This window comes from Erpetoichthys calabaricus, chromosome 2, assembly GCF_900747795.2.
Source record: "Erpetoichthys calabaricus chromosome 2, fErpCal1.3, whole genome shotgun sequence".
NCBI lineage: Eukaryota > Metazoa > Chordata > Cladistia > Polypteriformes > Polypteridae > Erpetoichthys > Erpetoichthys calabaricus.
Window position 1 is genome coordinate 303,600,806 of NC_041395.2, and position 21,603 is coordinate 303,622,408.

Genomic DNA, 21,603 nt, shown 5'->3' on the forward strand with positions numbered 1-21,603 from the left:
TCTTCCTCATTATGTAAAAGACAAAGACTAAATACAAAGGCCCCCTGTTTATTATAACAAAGAAAAGTGTATCTGTCTGACAATTAGACAGTGCATGCTGAACAGATGAACTAATATTTAAAGAATCAATGTTTGAACTTCAACAGAATGATACTAGACAGGATCATTTAGAGAATTTACAGAATACCAGAAGATGACATTTAGTAATTCTGAGGCTTTATTAAATATTGTACAAAAACGAAAAATTCAAAGATTATTGATTTAAGAGCAAAAGCAAATACTGTCAGAATCCAGAAGACTTTACTTTCATGGTAGGTTGCGAGGCCAAGCCTTGATGTTTGTCCTATTCGTTGTTCTATAATGGCTTAATCAATATAAATGTAACCACTAAACTTTCTTTTGATCCAAAAATGGCTTTTAAATAGGAGGACATGTCCAATTATTTTATAAGATGTTCAGGTATTTTGAAAAGAAAGGATAACTAAGTGAAATATTTTCTGCAAATTTTCTGAATTTAGTTTAATAAGTTTTTCATATTTTTTAACAGAAAAAGCAATCATCTTTTCCAGTTGGTCATCTAGGTGATGGTTAAACTATGTCGGTATCCATCTTCACTGTTTTGAAAAATATAGCATACCATTTTCCTGAGCAGTGTTGTGGTGGCCTGGAGCATATAGGATGCAAAGCAGGAACAATGCCTTGGACAGGGTGTCAAGCCATCACAGGGTAAACACACATCACACACACACACACACAGGGCCACTTTTACGCTGCCAGTTCACCTAACCTGCCAGTTCACCTAAAAGAATTCTAAAAAATCAGTTAAAATTAGATGGATTGCACTGATTAAGTGCCCTGGGTTTAAATTCCATAGACAGTTACTATCAGAGTGCAGTTTTCATGTTCTTCTTGTGATGGTATAGGTTTTTCTCTGTGTAATCTGGTTTTCCTGTCACATCTCTAAAGGCTTCATGTTAGGTTACATGAAAGTTCTAAATTGACCGTTTGTTACTGTAACTATGAGAGTATGCATGAGAAATCGGAAAAAAAAGAGACCATTCAGTACATTTTCACAAAAAACACAAAATATACATAAATATACAGTGTATCAGAATATAAGAACACCAGATAGGTAATAAATGTGAGGTAATCTTTCAGTCCATCAAGTTTGTTTTATTAGGTAATATCTAACTTGTTGAAATATCTCTTCCTGACATTATAAAACGTGTTAAGGTTTTCACTTTAATTGCATGACTTAGAAGTTTACTCCAGGTCCCCACAACTCTTCCTGATTGGTCTAAAATGCTCTTTCCCTTTATAGCAATAGTGTCTTCAAGTACATGATTCAGCATTTAATCGAAAGATTCTATTGGATCAACTTTACATACTTTGAGAATTTTTAAAATGTGGATTAGAACCCACACCACTTTCTCTGCTGTTAGACTGTCACGTTACAAAAAGGCCCTTTAGTACAACAATGCATTTGGTCACTCTTCTGACCAGATTCAACCTCTGAAAATAAATAAATAAACTACAATTCCAATCTTCATGCAAACAGTCAGTTAGGACAAGAAAAAAAAAAGGTGTGTTCATCAATTAATACATAAGTTATCATCCAAAACAGAAAGAGGAAAAAAATCAGAACTGCAAGGAAAAAAATAGAAACAAATATCTAAGTTTAATGTAAATTAATCAACCATAACCTAAATCACAAACCAAAATTATAAATCCATAGCAATGCAAAATTCTGGTAATATTTTAGTTTGGGTACGGCAAAAATCCATCTATTACTCATTTACTTGTATGTAACAAAAGGCATGGTTTGGTTTCATAACTATTTTGTCTTGGTAGAGTAATATTTTACTCTTCTTTCCCCTTTTGTATTATTAATATGTAGCCTTATTTAGAATTCCTCAAATCTCATAGACTGACCACTGTTTATAAGGTATTGTACCATATATCTTCTCCCCACCTTCCCTTCTATATTTTTAACCTCAGGCAATTAGGTGTAGTAAAAGGCAAGCAGGAATTAAATTACATTTAAAATAATGTGTTATTGATAATATTCATAAATATTTAATAAGCAAAGTATAAGTGAATATAGGCAACCATACAACCTGATAAATGCTAATGTGTTGTTTTGGGCGGTACACACACATTACTTAAAATGTCTTTAGTTAAGTCCTCATTTTTGGTCAGCTTTCTTCAGAACAGGCCGCTTGCCTGTCTCAATATGGCTGCAGAGCTGTGCTCTTCATTGTGTTGTCCTTTTCAGTTCATGGTGTGTGAGATGGTCTTTCATCAATTGGTAAAAGGGAGAGAGGGGTAAAGCAAGGAAATTTATAGATTCTCTGTCCACATCCTACAGCCAATAGGGGGTCATGGTACTTAAAGGCTTCTGATACAAGCTAATTCCAAACAGCCATACTTCAGACCAATGGGGCACAGTATACCTTTACATCTGCCCCCAAAACCATGTGTTAAGGTGAAGCTTGCCAACTAGGCACTTGACTTAGAGAATCCTGCAGAGAAACACTTGACAAACTTGTTTTAGGCACTTCCCCCAACCCTATCATAGAATTACAAAGAGAATTAGTCCTAAAAGGGGGTAGGGGTGCTTAACCATACAAATAAAGACATACAAAATATTTAGCAACTTATGTGCAAAATTTCACACCGCAACAATAACATTTATAACACATCTGCACATTCATCTTTGTGTGGTGTGACATATTGACATAATGGTAAAATGACTTGTTAATATGTAGAATTCACAAGTCGTATACTAAATATGTAATGTCAAAAGAAGTGTGTTTCAGTTAGGCCACCTCAGACCACTCCATAGTGATGTTTTGACAGCAGGTCACATTGCAGAGATGAATACACTTTTCTGATGCTTTGTAAGTGTTGTGAAGACCCAAAAAATTGTATGCTAAGATCTGGTTGCATAAAAGTAAATGAATAATATATTCATTTTACAGTAACTAAACTAAACGTGTTTCCTTCTCAATAATAGGTCTATAATTCTTAACTATTTACCAAACAGATGTATCTCTTAACAACTGTAACCAAAATTCTTAAACAAGGGCAAGACTGTAATCATGAGCCAAAAGAAAAGAGAAAACTTGACTTATGAAGTGGCAGAAAGCCTTATCAGCAGAAACTCAGTGCCAGACCCCTGACCACAGGAAGAGCTTGGCCATTTATTAACTAGAAGCCTTTCAAATGACTGCAGAATACTAACTGATATCACCTGAGACCAGCCTAGCAGTTTTTGCCCTATTGGGTTACCCAAAAGAGATTTAAAATAAATTAATTAATTAATTAATCAAGCCCAAGGTTAAGCCTGGACACAAACATAATACTTATCCTTACAGCTTCTAGTGCTGCTATCTTTTTGTACTGTGTTGAGCAGATGCATGTAACTAAAACTGAATTTAACTAAATTACATTCAGTTCATTTAGTTTTTCTATAGTTCCCTTTATTAAGTTCCAGTGGTAGGTGCGGTAACACTCTGTATCAGTGCATGCTCCTGACCTCTCCTCTCTCTCTCTGTCTCTTCATTGAGTACAGGCTCAGAGCAGTTATACAAGTTTCTAGCTATAATGCAATAACAGAAATAATTAAATCGTAAATCATTTACATACCGTATATGAACACACAGGTTAGGTCAACACACAATAAAATCTAGTAAGTTTCAATTGGATTAACGCATCATTATGACATAAGTCTGTCTCATCATCTGAAACTGCCTGTCCTACTGAGAGTCACAACACCGGACTGCTAACCATATAACTGAGATACAGTATGATCATTTCACAGCTGAAGACAGGAGAAACTCTAGTGTGATGATGCGGGTTCGGCTCCATGCTCCCATCTTCTGTTAGGGAGCCCTTGAACTCAACACCGTCGGTAATGTCACCAATGAGCTAGACAGTGAGGCAATAACAATTGAGCAAGGGGATGGTTCAAAAGTGCAAAGTGCTTTTATTAAAAGACAATCAAATGTTCAAACAAAGTGCAAATGTGCAAATCAAGTTCAGTAGTGCAACGTTCAATAAATAAATAATCCATAAAATGAAACATTGGGAGGTTAAAATATACAAAACAACAATCCTTTAAAACAAGGTTAAAACGTTCAACAGGAAGCAGTCTTTATAAACAAATGACAAGCCCAGTGCTTCTTTGGTTCCCCTGGCGGCTCCCCTGCTACTCCCATCTGGGCTGCTCAACAGGAGAGGCGCTCTCATTGCAGCTGACCTTCTATCTACTTCTGCTACTACTGTCAGTTGCCTTTCCGATCCTTGGCTCCAGTCGGCTCCCCCTGACAGTGACCTGGGAAATCCTTCCAACGGCCAAGGCTCTCACGTGGAGGATACCACGTTCCCAAGTCCTGAATCCCGCGGCCATCCGTGGAGAATCATCCACCTTCCAGTCTCTCAGGAGGCGTGTAGTGTAGTCTGCTAAGAAGATGAGATCCTTGGATTCCAGGGCTTCAGATATGTCTGGTATTCCGATGTTTCCACTATCTCTGGTACTCCAGATGTAGTCTCACTAATGAATTATATAGTCTAGGCATACAGTGTGCCATGATAGGTGATGAACCCTGAAACCGTGAATTGTCAGCTTTGATTTATGTTATGTTATTAATTGTAGCTGAGTTCCATTTAACTCTTTCTTACACTACACTCTTCACTGACTAGATGCTAAATGTGCTTACAGCAAATTGAAAATATACAGTAAAATACCTAACCATATCACTTTTACAAAGATAAACACATATATCAAGGTCCCTCTGTTACCTTCTGTGTCACAGACTGAAGAGATTTCTTACCTGTGCCTTACCATCTTACATCAGCACGTGCCTTCCAGCCCACTTGTCTGCACCAATCCTTCTACTGCTATAATTTTTGGTCAATCAGTTTTGTGGTGATTAAACATCTCACTATTTCCAAATGCATTCTCATTAGCGCACTGGAGCTTGAGCACAAAGTTAGTTGATTCTGTTTGTATTGATTTTTATAGTTTTGTACAATATAAGCCAAGAAAAAAGTAAACAGAAATAAAACAATGTGCCACTTTGTGTAATTGAGAGTAGCACCTTAGGAACCTTGAAGTCTCCACTTGACAATACTTGTATGCTGCTAAAGGTAGACTGAAGGGACATTTCTTATATACTTATTTGAGCTTCCATTTTAATGGCTTCTGGAAGATTAGTACATGGCATTTTCATTAACTTTTAAATCCTTTTCAGAGTTTGTGTTTTGCATGTCAGCATTGTTGATTTTTCATTTACAATTAATGTTCCTTTTCCCAAGTGCACTTTGCACGTTTCCAGGACTTTTCTTGGTTTAGATGTCCATCCAGTTCTTTCTGAATTGCTTTTCCACCCTCTCATAATGACTGCCTTTCTCAAGTTGTAAAATTTGATATTTGCAAATGTGGCAGCCCTTATATCTGTGTGTGTATTCTAATATAAATCAAAATAAATATTTATTTTGTACTATTGATTGCTGAAGGACTCCTCTGATAGCTTCACTCTACATACCACATTCTCATTTTAGCTATACGTTGATTAGCTTAAATTCTACGTTATTTGTCCCCCAGGGGAAATTGAATTTTTACAGAAGTTCCCAAAAAATAAGTAAATATCAATAAAACAAATAACAATAGACCCTCCCTAAAACACACAAAAACTTCTGGCCTTGATTATGGAGAGCTGCTGCTGTCAATAACAGGCTTGAAGGTGGCAGTCAGACGAAGTCAGATTGTGCCACAGGTTTATATTTATAATCATTAATATTTGGATAGAGCTCGTCCAGCTTGTAATGTCCATAGATGGAATATGAATAATAGGCACTTGATTCTTTGTTTGAAGTCACCAGCATCCAGAATGATCCATCATTAAGATATTGGTAATGAGTGAATCATTTCTGTTGTAGTGTCAATCAGGATGATGTAACTTACTCTCCAGGGCAGTGATGAGGATAAAATCAGTCCTCATTTCAGTGTGTTTTAATTGTACTGTTCTCCTTTTTTCTCCATTGTACATATCCAAGAATCTCCAGTCCTCCTCCTGCTTTTTTCCATTCAGTCCGATGAAACCCGTCCAGCATTAAATCAGAAATAAGAGGTGTAAGCTGGTTCTCCACAGTACCCAATATATCACAGTGCTTGAACTTGCCGTAAAGCAGCAGTTCAAACAACTTACATGAGGGCAACACAACATTAGTGATGTAATATAGTCAGGCCAGGTCTGAATCGTTTCCACCTTACTTTTATCCTTGCAAGATTTTCGCCTCTTGCATCTGCAGATGAGCTGAAGTGTTTATTTTGAAAAAAGAAAAAAAAAACACGAAACTTTTGAAATGATTCATATGGTAGATCAGAATAAGAGAAAAGACAACAACAGAACAACAGTTTGAGTGAGAATTATTTAGAACCAGAGTTGAAGCTGCATAAATAGGGATGACATAAATCATGGCTATGTGTTTTTTCAAATCCCAGAGATAACGTGGATCTTTCTGAAAATTAATCCATGGTGCAGATGACTTTTGTCAGGAATTTCTTGAGCTTTCTCAATGTTGGTTCAAGCTGCTATTTGTTGCTTTTGAAAGACTTCAGTACTCCTTATGCATGCTCCCTGTGTGTTAGTTTCTTATTTTGAACAACATAAAGTTTAATTCTCTAAATTGAAACTGAATGTTAGAGAATTCCCTGCATTCCCTGGTGGAAAAAAGAAGAGGTCTAGATGGATGGATAGTTATCAAAGAAATCTGTGACCTTATAATTAAAAAAGCATGTAAATGACAATTTAAGGATGCAAAATGTTCAAAATCCTGTTGCCTGCCGCATACAGCCTGGTCAAAAACTAATCGAGTTGTTAATTGACAGAAAGATTGCAGGGTACTGTAGTGTTCAGCTTGAAGCCTACATATTATGGTCTAGTTAAACATGCCCATTGAAAACTAAGACATTTTTCTCACAAACTCATTACCTCTTACCCTATATATCTCATTATTGTAATGGAAGTGTTAAGATTTGAAATAGGATTTTTTTGTGCCTTTGTGTCATATTGCCTTTGTGAAAGCGTTTTGGGTTTTGCTTACTTTGATGTAATGTTTTTGGATTTTGGACTTTTGTTTTGTGTCCTTCTTTACCAGTCTTGTTCAATTACCTCTGACTTTTCCATGATTGTTGACTATTCTTTTGGATTTCCCATCCATTCATTTTCTATGCTTAATGTATACAGTGTGATAAATAACCAAGTCTTGACACAGAAGGAGGTTTGTTGCAGCCTCCTGTATACTTGGAAATGGCTGAAAAATTGAAGAAGAGGTGGCAAAATAGTGGTCTTTACAGACAAGGGTCCAGAAACTGAGGTTTGGCACAGACTGGATGGGTTTTAAAAGCGTAAGGCGGAATTGACATCTTCAGGGGTGGAACCGGAAGTGAAGTCTTCAGGGATGGAACCAGAAGTGACATTAAAGGGCCCAGGGGGAATTTCACAAATTTGGTCTGCGGGAAAAAAAGAGAAAGGGTCAGTGGACTCTGCCGCCCCCTGACCTAACTGGGAATTACCTTCTTTCAAGCCCTTTAGCTGCCTCCCATGCGCATTTGTGTGACAATAGTTAAGGATCATGAGGTGTAAAGCCTGACTTGGTACTGTTAGACACAACCAACCCTGGAAAGGGTGCCAGTTCATCATAGTGCACAAATGAGACCCATTCAACAGAAAATTTCAAAGTAACCATGCTTTCCAATACTCAGTGTTAAAGTGAAAACTTAGTGTAGAACAAGATGATAATGGTCTGAAGTCTTTGCTTTTTTTAGTGTTTTCATTATATGGGATACACTTTAAGGAACATTAACCACTGTACCATGGCTGTAGAACAATAGTGGGGGATGATACAGATTTTTTCTTTTGTTTGTTTTGATCTCATACAAGATTGTTTCTGTTCCTCGCCACTGTGCCAGTTTTTCCTTCTGTTTTTTTGTGCTTGACAAGCATGTAGACAATAAAAATGAAAGATAAGCCGCACTCGCAGGTGGTGTGAGTCACTTTTGACGAGTTTAAACCGTCTCAGAATTCAGTGAAAAGGAGATCAAAATTATTGCATTTTAATATTAAAGAGATACAATACTGAATCAAATAAGCGACAGAAAGAATGCTCAAGTCACACAAATGTTTTCTTAAGACCACAAAGACTTGAGCAACAGTTTAAAATTTTGAGAAGAAATACAACTAATCTGGTAAATGTTATTTCAATCAGTCTGCTTTATATTATACTTCGGATAGGTGTTTCAATTGGGTTTAAATAATTACAGTATGCATAGATCAAAAGACTAATCTGATCAATACATGGATTTTTAACACGTTAGAAAGAAACAATCCACATATTCTTTTATATTTTTTTTATTCTTATTAGATACTCATGCAGTGCCAGTTACATGACAGCTTGCAGTAGCAGGGCACGTCAGATTACTTTCTGCGATGGTAGAGTCTCTTTTCTAAGCTTGCATTGCAGTTTCCTTTCTCTCCACAATATGGATTAAGGAGCTATGAGACAAATTATGCATGTTTGGTGTCAACTATTTGCAGAGAAGAATTCTGTCCGTAATACCACTTGGTATTATGGAGTATTTTGTTTGTGTGGAAGTAGCCTGCTTTGTCAGTTTCTTAGTGATCATTGTTATAATGAATAGGGGTGCAAAATAGGTTAAAAATAATTGGGGAAGAATGATTATTTACAGAGTCAGACAACCTTAGATCGACTATTTGCGTTTTGGCTACTTTTTGGTAATTGTTGAGTGCATAATATTTGTTGGCAGCATTCTAATATTTTGCATAACATATGTAGTAATTGTATTACATTTTACATATCATACTATTGATTTTTGAAGGAAACAGTGCAAACCTGTGTTTTAGCACTAGCAATAAACATGATTCTTTGGAGTGTGGAGACTGGCTCGGACACAGACAGGCAGACACGCTCATGTCACCCAACACATGTTTATTTACAATACCTATTATTTACAAATGTCCATAAGTGCCACAAACCCCAATCTTCCCCAAAGTCCAGGCCAAACATTCTGCCTCTTCAGACCACCTCCTTCTCTTGTTCTTGCACCTTGTCCTGCTTCCACCCGACTCCAGCCTTGAATGAAGGGAGGTGGCCCCTTTTATCTGTACCCGGATGTGCTCCAGGTGTGCACCAGCAATCCCGCGGACACGCCCTAGTGTGGCGGAAATGCTGGCTGTCCTCCCGGAAGCACTCCGGGTGTTCCTTCTCTTCTTTCCCCCAGCACTTCCTGTTGTGGCAGAAGTACTGGGGTCTAGGGTCCTTCAGGCAGGGGGACGCCCCCTGGCAGTGACCATGGGCCCCTACAGGGTTGGGCTTCCAAACCCTGTACCCGTGGCCCCCAATACAACCAGGGCGGACGCCCCCTCGCAGTCTGGAGGAGGAATGAGCCCTCCTCCTGTCTTCCTGGGCGTCCCGGCCAGGCATGAGCCCCGTTCAGGTGCCTCAGGAGTATGCACGAACACATTGACGATAGGGAAAATAATGAGCAAATAACAATAATGCAGAGATGCAAAAATCGAAAGTGCTAAGAATGAAAGTGAAATATGGAAAACTACATATTAAATTGTACAAATGGACCTCATCACCATTTCCATTCTCATTAATGCATTAGGGAAGTATTCAGATCTGAACTAGTGTATAAAGGAACCATGAATTACAAGCCAATTGCTGAAAACCACAATCAAATTGTTTTCAGTGCAGAATGTCTACAAATTCACCCGTTCATAATGGTGAGTGTTCAAAGGAGCTTTTAGTGGAATCGTCACTGCCGGATCTGTCTTCAAGACTCTTTTTGAAAAATATGCATTAGAGCGGTTTTTTTTTTTGCATTTCAGTTTTCTTTAAAATGATTACATTTCTGCCAAATAAATGAACAAAAAATGTCACTGAATAGAAAAATTTACAAAATTAAGTGAGGGTACCTCTCTATTTAAACCACCAAGCTATGTTTACACTGATGGTAACAATGCATCATAATTTAATAATGTTGCCCCATAAACTATAAATATATGTTATTTTGTTCAATGAACTAAACTGACTAGCCAAATATAATTACAAAGTTCTATACAATTGAAGAATAATTATCATCTTTAAATATTTTCCCATGATTCCTGTTCAAATATTAGTCTCAGAGAGGCTAAACAATGCACTGCATGTTTATTGTAGGACAACCTACTTTATCCATTTTTAGCTAAACTTGCTATACTAACCTAGCTGTTCTCATCTTTACACAAGACAAAACCTACTAGAAGTAAACAGTTCAATTTTATGACTAGAACCAAAACCACAGACAACAATAAACTTCTAGACCTCTTAAGAAGTCAGAACTTGAAGAGATGTTTCCTCGTATTGCCACTTTTGTTGTAACTAAGATAAGGACTTTGTTGGCAGATCCCACTCCCCAAAGAGGTTAGGCACACAGAAGAAGCTCATATATAAATAAAATTTAGCTGTCAGGGGATGCTGTTTTACCATTAAAGAAATAATAATAACTAACCAGGAAATGCTCCACTAGTCCCTAATGACTGAATCACATCTATTCCCTGAATTCTATCCTGATTATTACCGAATACTAATTTTAGACAGACTTCACCTTTTATTGGTGTTTTGACATACCATGTTAAAAACAGCCATTGACGACCTCCAAAAACTCTTGTTCTTGTGATCCAATATTTCTAAGCTATATCAGTTTAGATAATTAAAGCCCCCCTAACTATAATACCTACTCTAAACTAGTCTATTTAATACTCTGAGCATTAAATCAAGCACTTTTAACATATTAGTTACTTTACTTTGGATTAACAGTGGACTAGAACTTTTAAAGTTATGTTTACATTTATATTGATACAGCTGTCTGCCTCCCCTTTCCCTACTTTCAACATTCCTCAACTAGCCTGACCATTCGACTCACAAGACACTGGTGCCTCTTTCTTTCAAATTTAACCTATATGTTAAACTTTCTACTTGCCTCAGTTTTTCCTGGAATGGAACAGCAGACATGCAGAACCACAGAGAACAACAACAACAACAACATTTATTTCTATAGCATGTTTTCATACAAATGATGTAGCTCAAAGTGCTTTACAAAATGAAGAAAGACAAAAAGAAAAAAAATATAAAAATTAGGCAATACTAATTAACAAAGAATTAAAGTAAGGTCTGGTGGCCAGGAGGAAACTCCAGAGGGCCGGAGGAAAAACAAAACAAAATCTGCAGGGGTTTCAGGCCACAAGACCACCCAGCCCCCTCTAGGCATTCTACCTAAAATCAATGATCTCAATCAGTCCTCATGGTATTCAGGCTTCACATGGAAGAATTAGATGATGATGGTCATGTGGACCTCTGGCCTTCAATCCATCAATCTAAGGACTTCACGGTGCTTTGATCAGGTGGTGTTGGCGCAGATCGACAACACAGAAAACCGTAAAAAGAACAGCAGAGCAAGTAGGGGTTAGTACGGATTGCGGAGATATGATAAAAATTATAATTAAATGCATATACAGAATATCAGGGTTACATTAAAATGAGGCTATGAGAAAGCCGTATTAAATTAATGGGTTTTTAGCAGTGTTTTAAAGTGCTCCACCGTATTAGCCTGGCAAATTTCTATTGGTAAGCTATTCTAGATTTTAGGTACATGACAGCAGAAGGCTACCTCACCAGTTCTTTTAAGTTTAACTCTTGGAATTATAAGCAAACACTCATTTGAAGTTCTAAGGTTACAATTTGGAGTGTAAGGTTACAGGCATTCCGAAATATAGCGATGGGGCGAGATTATTTAAGGCTTTGTAAACCATAAGAAGTATTTTAAAGTCAATTCTAAATGGTATGGGTAACCAAGGTAGTGACATCAAAACTGGAGAGATGGGCTCAGATTTTCTTTTTCTAGTTAAGATTCTGGCAGCTGCATTCTGCACTAGTTGCAGTCGATTGATGAAGAACACCACATTTTCAGTTTTGCATTTAAGGTTGTTGCCTAACTCTTTAAATTTGGATTGCACAGCGGATAGCCCGCCTTAGTACAGTATGTCTTTTGTTCCAATATGAACTGCATCCAACCCCCCCAACAGCAAATAGCATGTCCACCTTCTCTGCCTCTGGAATAAAAACCTAATGATTGAGTTCTCACTATCATTACTTCTCTCTTTCTGGGTTTTGAGGTGACTCACTGGAGATCCTTAACCCTACTTTCATTCTGTAAGGCTGGTTCAAGTACAAAGAAAACACACTTTTAAACAGCTAGAAAAATACACATAAAACACTTCCACACTTTAAATTTACCTGTGTAGGATCAACCATAGATAGTTAAAGTAGCAGCACGTAAACTCATATCACACCATTCTTTAAATTCAGGTTTCTTAAACACAATTTTGGTTCACTGCATAGCTGAGTTTTCTCTCCTGTAGATTGTTCATAGAGAGTGATAGCGCTAATAGAGGCATCTGTACATTCTTTTAATTTCCTGGAAGAGAGGACTGAAGTCAGATGAGCGAAATTTATCGCTTTTGTACTCTTCCCTTAAAAACTCTGATACTGTTCTTTCATGTTCAAGAATGAACTGTTGTCGCAAGTAACCACCTCACTATTGTTTTATGCAACTCAGAAGCCCAAACACAACACTACCTACACACCCTTTAGTCTTCAGAGTCTCCAACCAGCTCTGCAAGTTCCAGAAAACTCTGGAGTTGATGGCCCTGGACAGTGTGCACCACTTGCCTTTCATTTACATCTGACTGTGACCCACCTGTTTTTATATCTCTGGTCTACATTCTCCTCTTGCACCACTTTGAGGATCATAATCACCCAAAATGACACCTTGGCAAGATCTGCCGATTTTTTACTACAATGCAGGTTAGCCACCCTAGTGATCCTGAGCTCGCGCTGTCATCTCCTTCAGACTTGGCCTTTTGGGATCCAACATTTGTGAAGCCAGCTTCCAGAAAGTCCAACATCATACGGGACCTGCATTGTAGTAGCCTCAGGAGTTTAAGGAATGTTTTGTCTTGATAAGAGTAATATATAACTCTACTTTCCCCTTTTGTATTATTAATATGTAGCCTTTGGCAGAATGCCTTAGATCTCACAGACTTACCACTGTTCATAAGGTATTGTACTTTATATCTTCTGCCCACCTTCCCTTCTAAATATATGACCTCAGGCAATTAGATGTAGTAAAAGACAAGCAGGAGTTAAGTCACAATTTAAATAATGTATTATTGATAATATTCATAAATAATAACAATAAGCAAAGTACAAGTGCACACTGGCAACCATACAACCTGATAAATGTTGATGCGTAGTTTCAGGTGGCACACAGACTTGTTAGTTATTTAAAATGTCTCTGGTTAAGTCCTCATTTTTGGTCAGCTTTCTTCAGAACAGGCCGCATGCCTGTCTCAATATGGCTGCCGAGCTGTGCTCTTCATTGTGTTGTCCTTTTCAGTTCATGGTATGAGATGCTCTTTCTTCAGATGTTTGTAAGAGAAAGGGGGTGGGGTAAAGCAAGCAAATTTATTGATTTTCTGTCCAACTCCTACAGCCAATAGGGCATCATGGTACGTAAAGGTTTCTGATACGAGCCAATCCCAAACAGTCATACTTCAGACCAATGGGGCACAGTATACCTTCACACCTGCCCCCAAAACCATGTGTTAAGGTGAAGCTTGCCAGTTAGGCAGTCTGGCTTTCCTGTGGGGGTTGATTGAGAGAGTCCTGCTGAAAATCACTGGCCAAACTTGTTTTAGGCACTTCCCCCAACCCTGTCATAAAATTACAAAGACTCATTCCTAAAAGGGGGGAAGGGGTTCTTAACCATCTAACCATTGCTTTTCTTATCAATGATAGACATTAGTGTTACAAGTTACAAATAAAGACATACAAAATATTTATCAACGTATATGCTGGTCCTCTATAAGGCCCTGTACATAGAAGCTCTCACTGCTACATTCCACTGCTGCTGATGCACTTTAAACAGCCTGCTGATTGTGTTTCTTTATCTCTTATAAGATTTTCTCTTACACCTGTATGTTGCCCTTAGAATTTGCCAACTACTTGGTTCCTTTCTTTCTAACCCAGTGCAATTATCACAAATATAGCTGCTTAAATGTCCTCCTTTAATTGTGCTCTTTACCCCTGCTATCCTTTTAGCGCCAATGCTATTTGGCTTAACTGTGATTTTCCTAAGTTAAATTGTATTCCTATATTTCCTTAAGTACTGGGAAACTAGCTCTCTTATTTCCTATTAACAGGTACAAAGCCAGCTAATTATTTACTTACTGCTGAGCTGTGCTACACCTGCCAAATCCATAATTGTTGTTTATCACAATGAAAAACAGAGACAAAGTAGTGACTCTACCAAATGGCACAAATACTAAGTTTATAACAACAACAGTCCCAATAACAGTTGCAACATGGTCAATGAAGGACGACACTTCAGGGTTACACACACACTTGTTGGGTGTTAGTAATAATGAGCCGAACTAGGACAACAAGAATACTGGTCATTGCTAGGTTGAGCTGAAGATGATGTTCCTTCATCCAGGTTTCAATATTAGTGAGCCATGCACAGATTCTTGCTGATATTGTGTGGTCCTCTGTAAAGCTGTGTACCTGCTTGTGTTGAGGTTTTCCAAACTCAAGTTCAAAAGTCCAAGTTCAAAATAGTTCAAATGAAGCTAACAACAACAACATTTATTTCTATAGCACATTTTCATACAAACAATGTAGCTCAAAGTACTTTACATGAAGAAGAAAGAGAAAAAAGACAAAATAAATAATTAAAATTAGGGAACACTAATTAACATAGAATAAAAGTAAGGTCCGATGGCCAGGGAGGACAGAAAAAACAAACAAAAAAAAAAACTAAAAAGATAAAGAAATATAAAAAATAAAAAAATTATAAAAATTAGGCAATATTAATTAACAAAAAATAAAGTAAGGTCTGGTGGCCAGGAGGACAGAAAAAATAAATAAAAACTCCAGAGGGCCGGAGTAAAAAAAAATGAAAACTGCAGGAGTTCCAGGCCACGAGACCACCCAGCCCCCTCTAGGCATTCTACCTAACATACAGTAAATGACCTCAATCAGTCCTCATTGTATTCAGGGTTCTCATGGAAGAATTTGATGATGATGGGCATGTGGACTTCTGGCATTCTAGCAGTAGTATGACCCATTGTGCAAAAAAGTCCACAGCTCAAGTGTCTTCATTTTAAATATTTTAGTGAAATTCAAAGCATACAGTTCACACAAAAAATAACAAAGGTTGATAATACACACAAAAAAGGGAAACTTCTTGTCTATGGTAAGTATCTAGGGTACATTTCTTAACATTTCTATCTGTTGTCACATCACTAGGATCTACATTTGACCTATATACATACTGGTCCGAAAAACTTTCCTATCTATCTATCTATCTATCTATCTATCTATCTATCTATCTATCTATCTATCTATCTATCTATCTATCTATCTGCTCAGATATGTGCATTTAATCTGTTCATTGATCTGTAATACAGTGGACCCTTGACTTAGGAACTCAATTCGTTCGCAAGGGCTGGTGGTAACTCAAGTTGGTTGTAAGTCAAGACTATTTTTCCCATAAGAAATAATGGAAATGCCCTTAATGTGTTGGTTATTGTTTGGAAGGAGTTTCCTTATACAAATCTTTTCTTTGTAAAATTGTCGAGATGGTGGATTTCGACATGCTGTACATATTAGTGATATCGGTCACATGAATGCCACTCTCATATTTCCACACAATTTCCTTCTTCGTTTTGATTGTGATTACTTTCTTTACCTTCGTTACCTTCTCTTCCTTCCTTAGCAATTATCAAAATAAATTATATAAATCACTGCACTGACCGAAATTACATCCACAAACACATGTATCTGGGCTCCGACTGACACTTACAAACGCTCTCAGCTGTTTGTTTACAATCGCACAAGCAGATTCACGTGACAACATTCAGGTTGTAATGCAAGATGTTGGTCGTAATTTAAAACAAAAATTTTGGTCGTAAACCAAGTTGTTCGCATGTCAGGCTGGTCGTATATCAAGGGTCGACTGTATTCTGATAGCTATTCACAATTAATTTTATCAGTTGTAATTGAGGGCAACTAATGATTGTCAATTTAAAAACAAATTCTTTTATGTGAATAATTCTATTGTTTCATGAAATTAGTTACTTAACACTTAGATCTAAATAAACTCTATTATATATTCATTATTTATTAATGTGTTATATGTACAAAGTGTTTTCAAGAGAAATTTGAGAAACATATTTTAACATTTCAGACAGCCAATTGTAGGGGTGCACAGGCACTTTTTTCTTTATAAACATTTTCTATGTTTAAACACATTTCCTCAATACTGAATCTTCATTTTATTATATGTTATATGATATCAGATCCAGTGTATTATTCATGCAAAACTACACTATAAATGGCTGAAGTCAAATGACATCACAATTATCATGAATGTACTAAATTCATAATAGAGATATTTTCCTCAGAAAATTGCATTTGTGGTTGATGATACAGTAATGATGATGCTTCATTTCAATTGAAGAATGCTGTATTCTCTTATCATTTTCAGATAATGCTCCTGACTGACCCTGAGATTGAAAGCAGCTTGTTGATCAGCTCAGATGAAGGAGCCACTTATCAGAAATACCGGTTGAGTTTCTACATTCTAAGCCTGCTATTTCACCCAAGACAAGAAGACTGGGTTTTAGCATACAGCCATGATCAGAAGGTGAGCAGAAAAAAAAAAGTATTTAGGTATTTCCTAACCTGAAGTAGTGACTGAAAAAGTCAGCGAAAAGTCATCTCATACTTCATTTGTATTGTAACGGAACACCACTTAAATGTTTCAGCAGATTGCTCCTTTATTAACATTATTACTATTTTATGATCTACTAATTAGAATTCCTAGGATTGGTCATTAGCATGGGAGTAGGGTGTAGTCAGCAAATATGCCACTAGGTACCATATGCCACCAAAGTTGCTGAGTTGATCAAGTGCGTATTTCTGGCATCGATTCTAAAATTGTGCAGGTGACATGGGAATTTCTTTTCCTCCAAACCACCATAGCAGATTTTAAAGAGACAATGATGGTCAAGTGCAGTGTGAATACTTTTGGGGTGACCAAGTGGGAGATCCACCACTCCTAGTACAGGTTCAGGGTTTTTTTTTTTTTTAATTTTGTCCTTATCTCTCCTATGTGTCTAGTTATTTTATTTAATAGTTTGTTCTGTATGTTAAGGCCTCCATGGTATTATTGTAGGTAGGAAGGTCTCTATAAGGGCACCGTTTATTTTTCACAGTTAGGCACAATTCAGTTCATAGAGACATAATTTTATTCTTTAATGCTGCAATTAGATTAAGTGATTTTCATCTATGATGCGTAGCCAATGGAGTTGCAGGGTACTGGTGGAGACCACATATACATTTCAGGCTGGATTGTGAATGTGGTTTAATTTTGGAGAAAGCAGGGCTTTTTTTTCTTGCTCTATTCAGACTTAAAAAACAGCTTAATCAATCGAGATTACATTTTTCTGTTACATGCATTTTAACATTTTAATTAAATTCTACCCTTGCATTCAATGTCTCTACTGAAAAGTGCTTTGTACACTCAAAGTGGAGATTGCATTCCGCTTTTCTGCTCTTGAAGTTAAACTTTTACCTCATAATTTAATTAAATGCCATAACTCTGCAACCTCAGCTTGCCTCTAAACAATCACTTGACCTCATGCCATTTTAAAAAAACAAATCTGCTCAAGCGAGGCCTGTTTACTCATAATGCATCCAAGCATGCTTCAAAATGCAGTTTCCTCTTCAATTATAATTAAGAAAGTAAATAAATCTAACTCATATAATGTACTAATTTCAATGATGTCTCTCTGAAAAAGGGAAAAATTGGAAAGTAATGTAAGAGGCCTCTTTGTGAATGTTCTCCCTGGCCATTTTAATCTTTGCCATCTCTGATATGCCATTATCGTGGAACTCTGAGACATCACTCAATAGTGCAAGGACTTAGCTTTTGGGTTTCACTCCTTAATGTTCCTTTAGTAAGCTCCCAATATGCCCTCTTGCCATCAAATATTCCTAAAATACCAGGTGAAAATGGGGAAGGGATTTTTAAAACTGAAACTTTAAGCACAAAATAATAAGCAAAATCAACAATGTGTATAGGTAGTTTTGAGGAAAATCTGAAGCTCAGTAAACAAATTACATTTACATTTTAGATGTATTTGCTTAGCAGATGCTTTTATCCCAAATGACTTACAGAACAGTCAATATAATCAAGCAAGCATCACGTTACAAAATTGACCTTCACAAGTTACGAGCTCAGAACACAATTCAAGTTAATTACAATTCCTAGGTTACCAAAACCTATTAATTAGACAGATATTCACTGAGCATGAAAGTCTTCAAGCACTTCTTAAACACATTGTGGGCTCTAAAAATTTCGAATGGGTGAGCAACGTGTTCCACCAGCTAGGAGCTACACATGAGAAGAGTCTGGCTTGAGATTTGATACCACCAGACACTATTTATCAGTAGACTTGAGTGGGTGAGAAGGAGCCTAAGACCTCTCAAGTGTCTCCAATAGTGTACAAAAGAAAACTGACAAAAATTAAACTCCATCCGTATAGGGAGGAAATTAAACAAAGTAGCGAGGGTAATGGGACAATGGGGGCAAATGTAATGGGGCAATCAACACAAGAAAAAAGGGTTAATACTTAAAAGTGGGAAAAAGACGGGATTAGGAGCAGTGATAGTGACAGAACATGACAAGCATGATGAAACCAAGTAAATAAAAACAAGAATATGTAATTAAGACACTATTTTCTTGACATCTCTGACTTTCAGAAGACCCTTCCACAATCCTTGACTCCAAAATATATTCATTATTCATTCAACATGCAGAATAACCTATTTATAGGAATGTCATACATGTACTTCTACTGTATAATGAGATCTTGCATTGCTATACTTGAAAGATGATTGTTAGGAACTAATTATGATTATTTTTGCTTTGTTTTCTATCATTTCCTGAATATTATTATTTATCATTGCGTTGTTACTATTTTTTAATCATTAATTTTTCTATGGGTGCCAATATTTTCTGTGTATATTCATCGTGATGCTACGTGGTTGCTAGGCATGTTGCTGAAGCGCCATTTGATTTGTGGCATCATGGTGGTTGTGGAGTCATATAAATCAGGTTAAAAAGAGAAAAGATTAAATTGACTACCCCAAGACATCCCAGTAAAACCACCCTACTAGAAAGGACTCTAGGTGACCAAAAGTCATTGATGCCCATGCAGACTGGGGAGGGAGAATTACAAAAGACCTAGCGAGAAGCTAATTCTCAAACAAATTAAAAATTGTTTTGGAAATGTAAGAATTCTTGTTTCATCTTGACTAATGACTTTGGCTAGTGATTTAGTCTTGTTTAATTGTCTCAAATGATTAGTGTAACATACCCTTACTTTGACGTAGACAATTCTTTTGCTAGACCCTTAAAGAAAAATTGTTGCTGATCTCTGCTACTGCTTATAATAATATCCAGTTCAATTTTGTCCAATTTGACCATTGTCATGGCAAACGCAGGATGCTCTTTAAATCGTGTTTATTCCCAATGCCATTTTTCCTTAACTGCATATCATATGATGCAATGTAGCCTAGTCAGGTACACTCTAGGTAATAAGTAATGCCTCAGATATACTGATGTCTGTGTGGATTTTCCTATGGGAATATTGCAAAGACAGGAAGATTTAGGTTAACTCACAACTTTAAGCTGGCCCAGTAAGGGTGTATGTTATAATTATTTGTTTTAGTTAATTTAAAACTTTGCTTTCTGTTATTTTTCATTTATATTTTGTGTAAAAATGTATTTTCTTCAAAAATCAGATTTGTGAGTTTGGGCAAGGTTCATAACTGGAGTTAAAATATGACAAACCAAAAATCAAAAAACAAGATACAAACGAGCTCTTCATCCTAAAAGTTGATGACATCTGCTAACTACCACTGCAAAAGGTTTCTGTTGTTTGTATCCAGAATCATGGACAACCAGTGTACTGTTCTCGTAAGCTGAGCAGTGAGAAAGATTAATCATGAAGTGAGTGTCAAAACAATAAAATCAGTTCCACTGTGTGTCTAGGCCAAATCCATAAACTCACTTAACAATAATACATTTTTATTTATACAAGGCGCCTTTCAGAGAACTCAAGGACACCGAACAAACAATAAATAAATAAATAAATAAAAGACACAATTATAAACAACTTAAAACATCAGAAAATCTAAAAATTAAAACCAAACAAAACCAGTGTAATCAGAAGGAGAAAGAAAAAGCCATTTTAAACAGATGCGTTTTAAATATGCATTTGAAAAATGAATATGATTTGATGTTTCGGAGATCCGCAGGTAATGAATTCAAGAGCTTGGGAGCAGAACGGCTGAAAGCTCTGCTCCCCATGGTGGTTAGACAGGCGGGAGGGACAGTCAGATGGGTGGAGGAAGAGGATCTAAGGTTACGGGATGGAATGGCAACATGAAGAAGGTCAGACAAATATGGAGGGACGAGGTTATGGATGGCCTTAAATGTTAATAGCAGAATCTTAAAATCAGTACAAAACATGATCGGGAGCCAATGAAGCTGCTGCAAGACCGGAGTAATATGGTGAATAGATGAGGTTTGAGTAATGATACGTGCTGCAGAATTCTGGACTAACTGAAGCTTATGAAGAGATTTATTAAGGAGACCAAAGAGGAGTGAATTGCAGTAGTCCAGGCAAGAAGTGACAAGACTATGAACAAGAATGGAAGTGGTATGAGGAGTGAGGGAGGGGCGAATGCGATTAATATTACGTAGGTGGAAGTAAGCAGACCGGGTGATGTTATTAACGTGACATTGGAAAGATAGAGTACTGTCGAGGATGACACCCAGACTCTTGACCTGAGATGATGGGGAAACAACAGAGTTATCAATAATAAGAGAAAGATTAATGGTTTTGGATAATGATGAGTTTGAACCAATGAGGAGAACCTCAGTTTTGTCACTGTTTAATTTAAGAAAATTCGAAGAAAACCAGGATTTAATTTCAGAAATGCAGTCAATAAGCGAGGGTGGTGGAAAAGAGGAGGTGGGTTTAATAGCAAGGTAGAGCTGAGTGTCATTAGCATAACAGTGAAAATTAATGTTATATTTGCGAAAAATATTGCCAAGGGGAAGAAGGTAAATAATAAAAAGAAGAGGCCCCAGGACAGAGCCCTGGTGCACACCAGAAGTAACAGCGGTGGGTTGGGATGTGAAGGTTTTAGGCTGTATGAACTGAGTGTGGACTGAGAGGTAGGATCTAAACCAATCAAGTGGAGTGTGAGTAATGCCAATCAAAGATAATCTATTAAGGAGAGTGGTATGACAAATAGTATCAAAGGCCGCACTCAGATCAAGGAGAATGAGAATAGTGATTAGACCAGAGTCAGCAGCCATAAGGAGGTCATTGGTAA

The 21,603-nt window shown here is 37.0% G+C and overlaps 1 protein-coding gene across 1 annotated transcript in view; it reads left to right on the forward strand.

The window, feature by feature from the left end:
- LOC114645620 (VPS10 domain-containing receptor SorCS1) overlaps positions 1–21,603 on the forward strand; it is a 1,182,623-nt gene that overhangs the window by 851,514 nt on the left and 309,506 nt on the right. The window contains 1 exon segment of the mRNA XM_051922161.1: positions 16,679–16,837. Within this exon segment, the coding sequence (XP_051778121.1) occupies positions 16,679–16,837 (159 nt within the window).